The sequence below is a fragment of the Phalacrocorax aristotelis genome, chromosome 2, assembly GCF_949628215.1.
Source record: "Phalacrocorax aristotelis chromosome 2, bGulAri2.1, whole genome shotgun sequence".
Lineage (NCBI taxonomy): Eukaryota > Metazoa > Chordata > Aves > Suliformes > Phalacrocoracidae > Phalacrocorax > Phalacrocorax aristotelis.
The window spans coordinates 92244325-92257832 of NC_134277.1; the positions used below are offsets into that span (position 1 = coordinate 92244325).

General features: G+C 38.4%; 1 protein-coding gene across 14 annotated transcripts in view; it reads right to left on the reverse strand.

The window, feature by feature from the left end:
* COBL (cordon-bleu WH2 repeat protein) overlaps nucleotides 1-13508 on the reverse strand; it is a 168999-nt gene that overhangs the window by 40861 nt on the left and 114630 nt on the right. For 10 of the 14 annotated variants that reach the window (XM_075084386.1, XM_075084381.1, XM_075084380.1 and 7 more), the window contains 2 exons: nucleotides 10986-11124; nucleotides 8194-8364 (listed from right to left, as the gene is read on the reverse strand). In XM_075084386.1, coding sequence (XP_074940487.1) covers nucleotides 8194-8364; nucleotides 10986-11124 — 310 coding nt within the window. The remainder of the gene's footprint in view (nucleotides 1-8193; nucleotides 8365-10985; nucleotides 11125-13508) is intronic. The other 4 variants (XM_075084385.1, XM_075084384.1, XM_075084383.1 and 1 more) reach the window with 1 other exon arrangement.

The following is a 13508-nucleotide window of genomic DNA, read 5'->3' on the forward strand; positions in this document are numbered from 1 at the left end:
CACACGGCCCAACTGTCACAAAGAAGCACTTTTATACTGGGACGGAACAATAAAGAGGGCTTAAAGTCACTGTAAACATAAATGATGAGTGTATGAGAATCATGACCACAGCGTTTACTTTAAAAATGCAGAATACAGGGGCAGATGATAAGCATATGATAGATTGCATGGCCATATGTTTAATAAATAAATGCATCATAAGCCTTTGCGATTCATCATACAATTTGGACTGGATGATTTCTCTACCAATCTCTCCCCCTTGGCATTTTTTTGGGTTCTCTAGATGCCACGACAGCTTTAAATGGTTCCAGTTAAATATGAACAAAAAGAAATATTTCCTTCTTCCATTCATATATTCAGAATATTCTCTCCCCATTTTACCTGCCCAGAATAAGTTCAGTTCTGGACCAGTAGCACATTTTCTAAAGATAAAAATGGAATGAGTTCAAAGTTTAATATTCTGCAGCCCTGTCACTGGAAAAGAAAAAAATCCAGCTGCTCAGTGAGAAAGACAACATTCATTTCAATCTTCAAACTTTTCAATCCTAAGGAAAAAAAAAGAAAGCGTTACATGTAGAAAAGACATTTAAGGACATTTGGAGAGTCTCTGAATCCTAGATTTTAGTCTCTGAATGACTGAACTGATGGTAACGAAGTAATTTGTCTGCCAAAGAGGATGGATACTAAAACAATCTGCTCATGCTTTTAAAATGCTAAAACTCAAGCTGATAAACCTTTCTAGCAGAACACATCTTTCTATATTGGCACTAAACCTGACCTACTCCTATGTGCTTGTTCTTAAGCACATACACCAGCTATATGCACTAATTTCCACACCTTCAACACATGTGCCATAAATATACAGGCGGTATCTATGCAATATAATAGCGAATCCAATGCACCACCACCCTTTGCAAGAATGCCTAGAGTAAAAATTTGAGCTTATATCTGGAAGATACCATCACGGTGACATTACCTGCAACTACAATTTTACCTTCATTTTCATATTTGTGATGAAATTGATTTAAAGAAAAAATCAGTAAAAAAAATTTATTTTTCTTTTTATTTGCTGAACAAAACAACTCAGTAAATCAGGTTTAATTTTATGGAATTCTTAATGAACTGAAAATCTTTCTATAAATGTGGTACCTATTAGCTTGAGGTTAATCTTTAGCATTTTCCTTACTTGCTACCTACTGCAGATATGTGGCAACATCGGCTCCCTCTGGTGGTGAACATAAAAAAAGTTTTATATGGCCATTCTGTAAAATCTGTGCACCGGGAAGCTTAATCTGTTTCTAATTCACTGGATTTCATGGGGGTTGAGCACATTCATCATGTATCAGAACGGGTTTAATCATAAATTATACATCTGTCCTGATTTCCTAAGAGCACTGAATGTCACCGACCCTGGAGTCGTAATACTGGAATTTGTTTGATTTATAAGCTATCTATGCCCCCCTGAGAGGGCTCAATAATATTTTCCAGTTTTGGTTTGGTTTTTTTTTTTTTGTTTATTTGTTTTTCACCCCAGATATCTTACCATGAAGGACAGTATTCAAGCAGTGCTGTTTGGTAGTGCAGAAAAATCCTGAATGCATTAAATGTGTTTCTTACTAACTCTGGTAAGAACATTTTGGTGAAAAATTGTAGTATAGCAGTCAATTTGTTATCAACTTCTCCAAGCCATTCTCATTACACTTCTAATGTCTCCATGGTTAAAATAAAAGGAGTAAAATCAAGCCGGTGTCCTTTCACACCACTGCTAACCTAAGACTCCATCAAACCTACCTATACTGACATTTCTTCCTCTCACTGAAAATGACAGAAAAACTCTCATTCTCTTCCAGAAGCTGAATCGAGGTGATGTTAGAAATCCTGGGTCAAAGCCTGAAACAAGGAGGGATTCCCTGACTGTACCTTGGTGCTGAGCTGTGCTTGTTGAGGCAAACTCCTGGCAAGTTCACGTTTCCATAACCACACTTTGCTTAAACACTTCACCCCCTTACACATACACTATTAATGAATTAACAGTTGTGAAACAGAGTATCTATGCAATTCCACTGAATAGATTTGGACTCAATGAGTGTCACTGAAATTTTTTTCCCCACACTGTGTATAGTAATGGAACGTTTTAAACATGCTAACGTTACAGTATAAGTGTAATTCCTTATAATTAAGATGATTTCTTGGAAAGATGCGGCAATTTTTCTTCTTTTTTTTTAAGTTCCATTTAATACTCATGAAATTGTACAAAACAAAGGATATGAGCTAGCATAAGCAAGGAATTTTTCTTTTAAGTTCGGAAAGGCAGAGCTGGCTCGCTTAAACCAGTCATTAAAATATTTTACATAGGAATTTCACAGAAAATGTTAATTTCCACAAACATAGTTTTAGAGGCAAATTTTGCATTTTAATGAAAAAAAGTAAATTAAGAATGAGTAATGAACTTTCAGTTTTTACCAAGGGCTTTTTAGAAGTTTGAGCAGAACATGTGAAAAGAGACAGCTTTTACTAGCAAACTTGCCAGCTATGTGGAGAGGGATCATAGCTGTATTCCTTCAAAGCAAGGAAACTTTTTCATCGAAAATAGAATTTTGTTGAAAACTTAAGCCTCCTTTAAGCTCAACATGTGTCAATGCAATGCAAAGATCTGCTTTTACAATACACTGTACTTCTACACTGGACTCAACACAAAAAATTTTGTTTCACCACTTCATCATTCCATTTTCATATGAGCCTGAACTCCATGGGGCATGTAACTCAGTGGAGTTACAAATAGGATGTAAATAGAGTAATGAGAATGGGTAAATTAGGTTCTTAATCTTCACATTGTGAACACCTACTAGTTTCTTCTTTTTAGGAGAAGACTTACAATTAAACCATTGTCCTGTCTTAAGAAGCTATTACAAAGTATCTGGCAGCGCAGTGTGTTCAATTCTACTCCGCTTTTATTAGAAGACCCTCGGGGTATAAAGTATACGTTCTGAAGCATCACTGAAAACTTATTAACTACATGTCATATTTGTATTAAAAACCGTCAAAACCCTTTTTAGTCATGTTTCACATTATCTGTAGGAATGCTTTGCTTTCTTATTCTCTGTTTTGCCTACCTGGAAAGGATTCAAGATGAACATGATTGTTTGCTCGAGGGTAAAACAATAATTTTTCGTCATTTAGATTAGAGCTGTGTATTGCAACTCACGCATTTAAATAACATAAATGTCTTAAATATCAGTACATGTGAGGTCAGAATAGTTCTGGGTGTGTGCACCATTGCAACTCATAAAACTTATGTTTATAGTTCAGAATGATTAAAAATACATGCCTTATGGGCTGTTCACATGAAGAACTTTCTACAGTGCAAAGAAATTTTTGGTAAGTACAAACCTATAGTTGATATTTTAATCATAACTTACTGACTATTCCTAGTACAACTGTAAAATGGAGACTTGTAGAGCGAGATTTATCTTCAGCAAACAGCGTTTGCACCTTTTGTTACAGAAATAGAACACACACCTTCATTTGCACAGGATGTCTCCAGTATCAAGATAAAATTACTCATACTAAGCATCAGGATGAAAGTAGATGTAAAGCCTATGAATTAGTGCGTTTGGTACTGGTTCTTAGTATTCTTTTTAGGCCCCTTATAGATCCAATAGATATTTCTTTTTCTCTCAGCAGCTTGACGGATAGCCAAGATACAGAAAGAATCTTGCCCTTCAACTTGACTAGGTCATGCCCGGTTCTAATTTTGCTCCAAAAGAACAAAACATATGCAATGAATGAAAACCAGAATATATCAGAGAATGCAAAATGTTATACCTACACTAACAGGAAAAAAAACACCCAAAAACAAAACCCAAACAAACAAAACCCCACAAAAATGTTTTTAGAAATTTTTCATTAAATCTTTAGACAGTATTGAAAGTAAGACACCCCGCCCCCAAAACACACTCTTTGAAACACCAAATTAAACCATGGCTCAAAATAAAGAGAATCTTTGGAAAAAGAACAGACAAATGTATGGGTAATCTTTCTGAGGCTGATATATAGATTTATATAACACAGCATTCAGTTCTGGAGCATAGATCTTACAAGTAAGTATGAACCACAGCCAAAAATAATCAATAGTAATTAAAAGAGAATGTGCAAGTTCAAAAAGAAAGGAAGCCAAAATCTCAGTCAGAGAAAAAGGTTCTTTTCCAGCAGGGGAGGAAGGAAGGCAACAGAAGAATCAGGGTAGAAGAGGCAACAGGAGTTTCAGAGGTATGAAGGTCATAGGAAGAGGCAAGGTCTGTCAGACGCGCTTGGTGTATGAAGGGAATGATGCACAACAGTAAACTGTTGGGGGAAAAGAGTAAAAGGATAAAATTATAAATATTGTGTAGGTCAGAAAGCAGAATGGCTAGCATGCTCAGTAACATTAAAGAATCAGATGGCCAAAGGAGGTGTAGGTGCATGGGCACATGTATTAAAATTTGGAATCCCACAGATGCTCTGAGACTAACTCCCTGGGTTCACATATACACTAACTCAGTCCCAACAGCACAACACCTGCTGACACGTGGCATGTCTAAGAATTCTGCTTTACGTGGCCTGAATTTTAATTCTCCCGAAAGTACAAGATAGATGGTGTTGGAGATTCAGCTTCATTCTTTAGCCTCAGCCTCAGACAGCTGGAAGAGTAAGAGGCGGATGCAGTATAAGCCTCCTAAGTCACACTTGCAAGTTTTCTTGCTTAGAAGACCACCTCTGAGAAAGGAAAGGCTGGGTCACTTGACAGGTGCCTTCTGAGGCAGCGCACTATGACAGGCCAGCAGAATACCCTAGTCAGTAGCCTGCAGGTCTCAATTAATTCAGAACTATGTGTAAGAAAATGTAGTTTCCTCTCTGTGAGTTTCTCTACCTGTTTTTGCTTCAAGTTAACAAAGTCCAACCCTTGACTGTGAAAGACTAGATATATATCTAAGGTGACTGAATTGACCGAACTGCTTGTGAAACTGTCACAGCTGTTGTCAAGTGGCTTGTGTTACCTGTTAATGTATCAATGATATAATGAAAAACATTAAAAATTAGATATGGGGATAAGACTCCTTTCTGTTTGTCTTGTTCCTTAAAATTAACCTGGCATCATCCATCAACTAGTAGTATAGATGTCACCTATACAAAATCACTGGGAAATGCTTATACCCACTCCTTTATCTCTTTCGAGCTTTCCAGTTAAGTGACGATTGACTGTTTTGATCTACAGTTAAAAATAAAGACACATTCAAATCATGATTTCACTTCGTTAAAGACAGAACACTTACCAAAATTTAAAAATCAATCAGTTGTCAAGCCCTTACCCAGTGCGAATCCTGAGTTCACTAGTACTTTATCCAGTGTCAGTGTGAAGAATTTAAATTGAGGATCTCACTCTATAGGAAGGGGAATTGTTTATTCTTTTTCAAACAGCTTTTAATTTCTTACTGCATTTCTTAAATGATAGTTCATAACAAGCCAAATAAAGGGCTAATCATGGAGGTTCATAGGAATGTTGCATTTATTCTAATGAGCTAGTTGAAAACATTTCAAGGCGCCATGTTTTAGTTGCTCGTCTAGATGCAGCAATGTTTCAGCATGTGCATTCTTCACCTGAGGTAAGTAGCACAGAACTTACTATTGACTTATTTATTAAGAACTTCACAAGCTATGTGACACAACAAAATGCCATGCAACAGAGGTGACATCCTCTATTTCTGCATTCCCCAAGCACAGTCAATCTGAGAATCACAGGCCATGAACAATCTAATTAGTAAGATAAGGAAGGAGAAAGGATCCCATAAACATCATTTTAGACATGCACACAACATGCGGCTAAGGGGCTACCAGACCAAAAGTTAAGAGGAAAGGTCATGTAATGAGAATAAAAAGATTAAAGAGCAAAAACTGTGAGGAACAATTTTACTCTTGTTTGTGGAAGAGATTCTTACCATTAGAGTCAGAAAAGCCCAAGTATCTTACTAAAGGCCCTATTCATGAATGACTTACACTCCACGTAAGTTTGGAAAACTCCGTGAAGAGTGATGATTACCACTATCCTCTATGAAATGAAAATTTCTCAACATGGGTTTCCCAGAGCACAATGGGACAACTGTGTGTTTGCTGGGAAGGAATGAGGATTGAGGCACGGTGCCCCACAGACAGGGGCAGATCATAAGGAACAAGTTTAAAGACCACACGATCACAGAATTTTAATTTCTGAATGGGAATCTCATCTTGTGAAAGACAATCTGCTGCTGACATTCACCCACTCAGCAAAGGAAGACCACAATCCTCATCAGAGAAAGCTGTTTTGAGAGAGAGTGATTTTGGAACAAATATGCCTTTCATCAATAGCTGGCATCAGTACCTTATCCTCCTTCCCACCTTGTTCTATGAGAAAACACATTTACTGAGGTTGGACTGAGGAAGATTGAAAATATTGTTCCTCTTTGAATCTACCGCCAAAGTCCTATTTGCACTGCTTGAGGCATTCTCAGGCAATAAAAAACATCATTGCAAAACTCTCTTCTTACACCGCTCAAGCACTGCAGTATCTAAGCACCTTTCAGATTGGCATTAGGCAATATAATTAGCATCTGTCATATGTGCTGCTTTCTCTCACGAGTACATCTATACACATTTCTCTTGTGTAAATCTATACATGTATCTTTATCTAGGTAGAGCACAGCATAATTATAAAGCTAAACTTGTCCCTCTCCAACACTGATGCTTTAAGTCTAAAAAAAGTACCCACTAAGCACTATTCTTCTGCTCTCAGTAAACCAAGAATAATACAAGTTCTTGTTATGTTTTACATACAAGCTTAATCAAATCCTTTTGGCTGGGATATTGTGTTTGCTTAAGAGCAAATGATCAGGCTGATAAAATCAGAACTGCATTGATTAAAGGATATTTGATCACCAAGTTAGATCAGGAAAGCATTGCAAAAGAACAGTGGTAGAAACTCAAATGAAGCAGAAATATTAATGCAAAGAAGGTCACAATGGATTTTTAATAAAGAAAACATTGTAGGCAAGCTGATAGTATCTAGCAAAAAAAAATAATATTTTAAGTATGATAATATTTCTGGGCATCTCCTGGTAAGAATGAATTAGGGTTAATCCTCAATAAGATTCGGTTAGTATGTATCTCCTTAATTTCCTTCTCTCCCCCCCAATAAAACTTGTCAATCTGTATTTCCTCAGCACAGATTTGAGAAATAATGTTTTAGATTTAGCTGGTATCCAACAGCAAACACACCAACATTAATGCATCAGTGTAATGGCTACCTGCAGAATAATGTTGGTAAAGAATGTGTCATGGAAAAAGATCTTTTGTCAAATTAGCAACCAATGGAGACATTTCTCTACCCCATGGTTAGCAGATGCCCTCCTGACCTTCAAAGGAAGTGCGTGCATGAGATGCCGTAACGTGCAGAGCTTTGCTGCCTTTACAGGATCTACATGGGTGTGCAGGGCAAGCCCACAGGGAATATAATACATGATCAAAGACTTGGATTGCGTACATAGATGTAAAGACAGTCGATAGATAAGCACGAAAAAGTAGCATGGAAACATGCTTTTCACAAATACACAAGGATGTGGAAAATACAATAGTTCTTTCTCTGACAACTGTTACGCCCCAAGGGGAAAAGCACACAAAGGACAATCCAGAGATGGCAAGGAAGAGGTACCCATTAGGACAGGACGGTCTTTAATAACATACATCTCCTGTAAATGGTTTCATTTTCCTAAGGGATACACCTTGTAGTTTTCAACCTAGACTGATAGACCTATTGACTCTCAAAGGAATTAATCTCTGGAGAGACAGAAAACATGTTAGTACAGAAAAAGAAACACGGAGAATTAATACAAGACAACAGATTTTTTGCTACCAGCTGCACAAAGTCACATGGTTGGGTGGTTGTTTTTAAATGCTTCCATACAATGGCCAGGTATCATCCACGAAACTGTCTCCAAACAAGGGCTTTGTTTACTTTATATTAATTAGTTACACTGCATTGGGCATTTTAAAGACAACAGGCTGGAAAAAAGGGAAAAAACAGACATGTATGTCTAGAGAGCAGAGAGGAAAGTCTGGAAAAGATACCCCTGAGAGTAACCATCAAAAGAGTGGAAATGTAAATATATATCTTTTCAAACATACGTTCAGGTACCAGCTCTGTTGGTGCGGTAACATCTGCTTCTCTGTAACAGAGTGTTGGATCCACAATGTCTCTGTCAGGAGGAGGGTAAGGTGGGGGTGGGGGGATCACTAACTGGGGTGGACCTCGAGTAGTGCCTCTAGGAGGCTTTTGTGGCACCTTCCGTCCATCACCTACAGGGGGATCAATTGACTAGTTACTTCATTGTCAAGATAATGATCGCTCCACTCATTGTTATTTTTTAAACACACATTAATTTTCCCTTACCTACGTCCAAAGTCTCTCTTGATTTAATTCTGCTCTTATTTATCCCCAAATAATTAAGGGAGGAGGAAAAGCTAGGTCTCTTTTAAACCACAGAAATGGGACCAGAATTGGGCCCAGCACTTACATGTACATCACAGCTAAAGGTTAAAATCATGAGTTTGGGCAGACATAGAGAAGCAGAAAAAAAAGTTTAATTAAAACAAAAGCCGAAAAAAAAGCTATGTAAGGAAATGTGAAAAATGTGTTTTGTTTTTATCTTCTAAAGCGGCAAACTGCCTAAGTTTGTTGACTTCTAGCATACTTTACCTGACTATTTTCCTGACTCTTTGACAGAAAGAGGAAAATGCCTCAGGTCAGCATTTTGAAGTAGATATCTTGACAGGTTTTTCTTTTCTTTTTCTTGAGTAGATTTTTTAATTATTTTGACATTGTGAAGAAGCAGATGATTAAGTAGTTTTTTTTAAAAACGGTGTTTTAAGCTATCAAAGGAAATGTTCAGAACTGTGGCTGGCGGCTTATTTCAATACGATGTGCAGTAATGAAACACATGCACCTTTGCGCTATACTCTCTTAACCATTTCCAATGTTAAGCTGCTGCCAGTTTGTAGTGTACAGACCTAGAGCTAACTGCAATTTTAAAAGTCCTTAGATGCTGAAAGTCCACTGAGGAACCACGACTACATGCTCATTGTGCTGTCATACCCTGCCTTAAGCATCTGCTGTGGTCATTGCTGAAGACGGATGCTGGCAGAAATGGACCTCTGGTCTGATCCATTCTGATCATTCCTATGCTCTTAGGTTCATGCTCTGGGGCTGCTGAGAAGGGAAGTAGCACCGAGAGGGAGGAAAAAAGATTAAACCATTATAATTTTCTCCTTAGGAGTCACCAGCTTCCAGAGATTTAGGGCACAATTTAATGCTGGCAAACGTGCAGACCCTTTTTCACTGCTTGGAGAAAACTGGGCACAACCCTTTGGGGTCAGAATAAGTGATTCAGTATTGAATACTGAAATGAATTTGACGGAGAATATTTTTGATAGGAGCTTTTGCTTTGATTCACGTGGGTAACTTGGGAGATACATAGGTAGCTTTAATCCTTTTTCCATTATGCGGCTGCCTATTTCTTGCAGCACATTTTTCCCCTCACTATAGTCTTGCTTTTTTTCACAGCTTTTCTCTCTTGCTTTCAGAGCCATCTGTGCCTTCTCATCATTTGCTTGCAAGGGCCCTGAAGAGAGGCTGTTTTACCAACCTTCCCTTGCTTAACATTTCTTCTTGTTAATGAACACATTCATTCAAGAAAGTAGCAGAAAATGAGAAGCACTGAAGATAGGGCTACTGTGGGATGAGTTCTTTGTTGGTGTAAATTAATAAGGCTCCATTAAAGTAAACAATTCTACAGAATCCTACATCAGCAAGGTCTGGCCAGCAAGCACTTACGTACACAGTACTGAACGGACCAGAAGTGGGTCTGCTGTGCTTTATTTCATCTGTAACACTCCAAGCATTGATAGAAAATAAAATGAACTCTTACAAAAAGTTTAAGTACCAAACGTCATCAGTACGTGACCAGCAGTAGGGCAAAGCATGAGGAGCAACGGACTGAGACATCTGCAATGGTTAAAAGTAAGCCAATTTGCTGTAAACTCCTGTGTTATATGGCACAGCGATAACGTTCCCCTTAGAGGGTTTAAATAAGAGATGACAATGGAGTCGAACATGTCACAAGATAATGGACTCCTGCTGCTACATAAATGCTGAGGCATTAAATGTGAAGCGTTAACTGAAAATAAATGTTGGAACAAAGCCAAGAGGTTTCTTTCTAAACTGTGAGGCATTTGTAATGCAAGCAATTATGTGTGACAGGATGTCATATTTGTATGTCTTAGGCACTTTATGAAACATGAGGTCAAAGGCACGAACTGAAGTGCACTGAGTGCATTACGGCACTTGAAGAAAGACTCCCTTAATGTACTGAAAAACGAGTTCCAATATGTGGGGTTATTATCTCATATCTTTACCCACCATAAAATCACTTTGTTTGCTAAAAGCATAATCCTGGGGTCCTCACTTGGGCAAAGCTCCCACCAATCTGAACAAGCTAGCAGCCAGATAACGACAGAGGGCTGGGAGGACGTTTTACAGTCTTCCTGTATGAGAGTAAATGCGGTGTCACATACAGCTGATGTTTCTTTTATTGTCTCCAGCTACGTCCAGCATTCCTTTGAGAGCACCAGTTCTCCTCTCCTACTGCTTAGCTAAAGACTCAGCAGAGATTGATTTATAACAAAACTGAGGACTAAATTAAAAGGAAAAACTTCACTGGTAGTCCGAATGGTGGCATAAAAAAAGAGGTAATATACAAACACTTATTTCCAGACTTTCATTCTGCAGAGAATTGCCTTTTTTTTCCCCACAAGTTACAAAAGTTCCTGAACTCACGACATAACAGAATTAAGGAAATCTCCAACAGCGAGCACTGAAAGCACATGCATAGGATTACACAGGAAAAAAGAACGCCTCTCACCCATTGTGCTCTTCCTCTTATCCTCCCTCTCTTCTGTCCTGTTTGGCATGGCAGGAGTGGGTGGAGCAGATGCAGCTGGTGGAAGAGGGGCACGCCTCTTCTTTTTCTGTAAATCATTTAGGGATGCTCCTTGTGAAATCTAGCAAAATTGAAAAATAGGCATAGTAAAGGATACGCTTTGTCAATGTTGTAAATTGCCAGTAACAAAAAAATAGTGATTGTCATATGACCTAACTTCTCAGCACAGAATATTTATGATGAGTATTGATAGTGACAACAGTAGACTAAAAAGACAGTTCAGAAGAAGTAGAGTAATACTGCACTCTGAGAAGGACAGGGACAAGAACTGCCGATGAATGTCACTGCAGAAATACCAGTCTGGTAGACACTTGATGGTTTTGGTAAAGGGGAACTAGAGAGCCCAACACTCAGAGTATGACACGACATGTGTTGTTAAGCTTGAGCCATAGCATGATCTTGTTTTTCCATTGGTTTCTTCAGACCTTAAATTATGGCCAAATACTCCAATCGGTATGTGCAGGAAATAAACTCTCATTTCTTTGATTCTCCTCTCAAATTCTTCTTTAAGGACTTCCAAGAGAAGAATCAGAATTGAAAGTTTGCTTGCAAGATGATATGAGGTCATACTGTAGTCTATTTATGTCTACTGGACTTCACAGACATACTTTTGAAGATCTGTAACACCTCAGCTTCCAATAATTGCAACATGGTGGTTAGCAAGCCAAGACTTCGTTACTGTTTACACCGCTTTTAAAAATAGGAAAAATTTTATTACAAGAGACTTGGGTTTCACTGGGTTGCATAATATTTTCTGCAGTTTGTTGGAACTTAGCTCTATTTCCTTTTCGTGGAAAAATAATAATAATAAAAACAAAAACATGTAGGAAAATCTGTTGAGTTTTTATATTTGAGGGGTACTGACAACTCTAGACAGAACCGGGCTTGGCCGAGGCAGAGGGTAATGGGAGCTGCCCACACATGGCATGCTGTTGGCATTTCTCAGTCTTCACATGCATCACTTCGCTGCTCTGTCCGTCCTGATACTCCCCATAGCTGAAGATATCTAATATACAGAACTACCTACTGGTTTTCTAATATTTCAAAGGCCTAAACAACAATAATAACCTTTCCTTAAATCCAGAGGATTAATAAACCCTTAAAATACATTTGTTGTGGGAGATTTCATTAAACAAATAGTAGCTTCGCACCGCTCAAAGCTATTATCAGAGTTAAGAGGAAAGGCACTTATTTAGATGCGTCCTTTCCTACACTGAGTGAAAACTCTGAAAATAAATAAATTGTACAAAGAGCAGGACATGAATAGAGTCTCCCTCACTTAGCCTTCCTTTTTAAAAGCACTCAGGAGGCTGTTCATTCAGTTCCCACCTTTCAGGAGAATTTTAGCCACTGTGCAAGATGACATTTGGACACCCTCCGCCCGTTTTTGGTGAACCTACATCCTGCATATGGAGAAATTTGGTAGTGACTGCACTGGACATAGAGCACGTTAACTGGGATGAGCTGCAGCTTTGTGGCAAACAGTTTCTATAAGACAGAGGGGATGGAGGGTGGGAAACAAAGCTGTCCTGGTCTTGCTTCCTACTGCTATGGATTATTTCTGCATTTTACATTAAATGTCCACTAAATACAGTGCATGACTAAAGCCAGTGAGGCCAATCTAGATAAAGTGAGGGCAAGAATGTTAATAGTAACTAGTGATTTGTGACAATTTTGGTCACAAACTTCATGGCATTTGAAAAATTAAGGCTTACACCCAGAAAAGAGCACCAGGCCAAATGTTCAGGAATAGATACAGCAAAATTTTAGAGCTCCTTTGAAAAACTTTTGCCCAAAGTTATGGCGTTACTCCATACTATGACGGAGCACCTCCGCTGATGAAGAAACTGCCTGCCAGTGGTTAGGAACTGACTGCAATTGACTGAAGTTGAATTCCCTGCCCCCCGGCCCCTCAGTAGAACCAGAATGCCCCATACTGAGCTGAACGTGGGAAACACTTCAGTGGAACAGACTCATCAGGCTTTGGTTTACAGAGGAAGAATTACATGGAGGGCAGCTACCTAATGCTGCGTTCTTCTCCAGGTCTATTTGGGGCAATTGGCAAATAGGTACTTGGAAAAAAAAAATCATTCTTCTGCACTGCATTTTAAATAACTAAAGATGTGAGCATTTAATACTGTATCTTGATTCTTCAGGACACTACCTTACAAAAAAAGAGAAAATTATCAAAGTAGAGGCTATGATTAATCTGACTACAAAGTCTCAAAAATTCAGTAGCTATATGGAGAACTGGAATCATCTGGGAGACACGCAGAATCTGAACTTCCTCAACACTTCACAAGCACAAGCCATGACTTTTTGGGTTATTTAATGGCATTTTGCAGCTTCCATATTCACTCCTGTTTCTCCAGACAGAAAGGTCATTTTACTTGAGGACAACAAATGGATGAACTGGTGATTTAAAAGATAAGTCTACGAAATCTT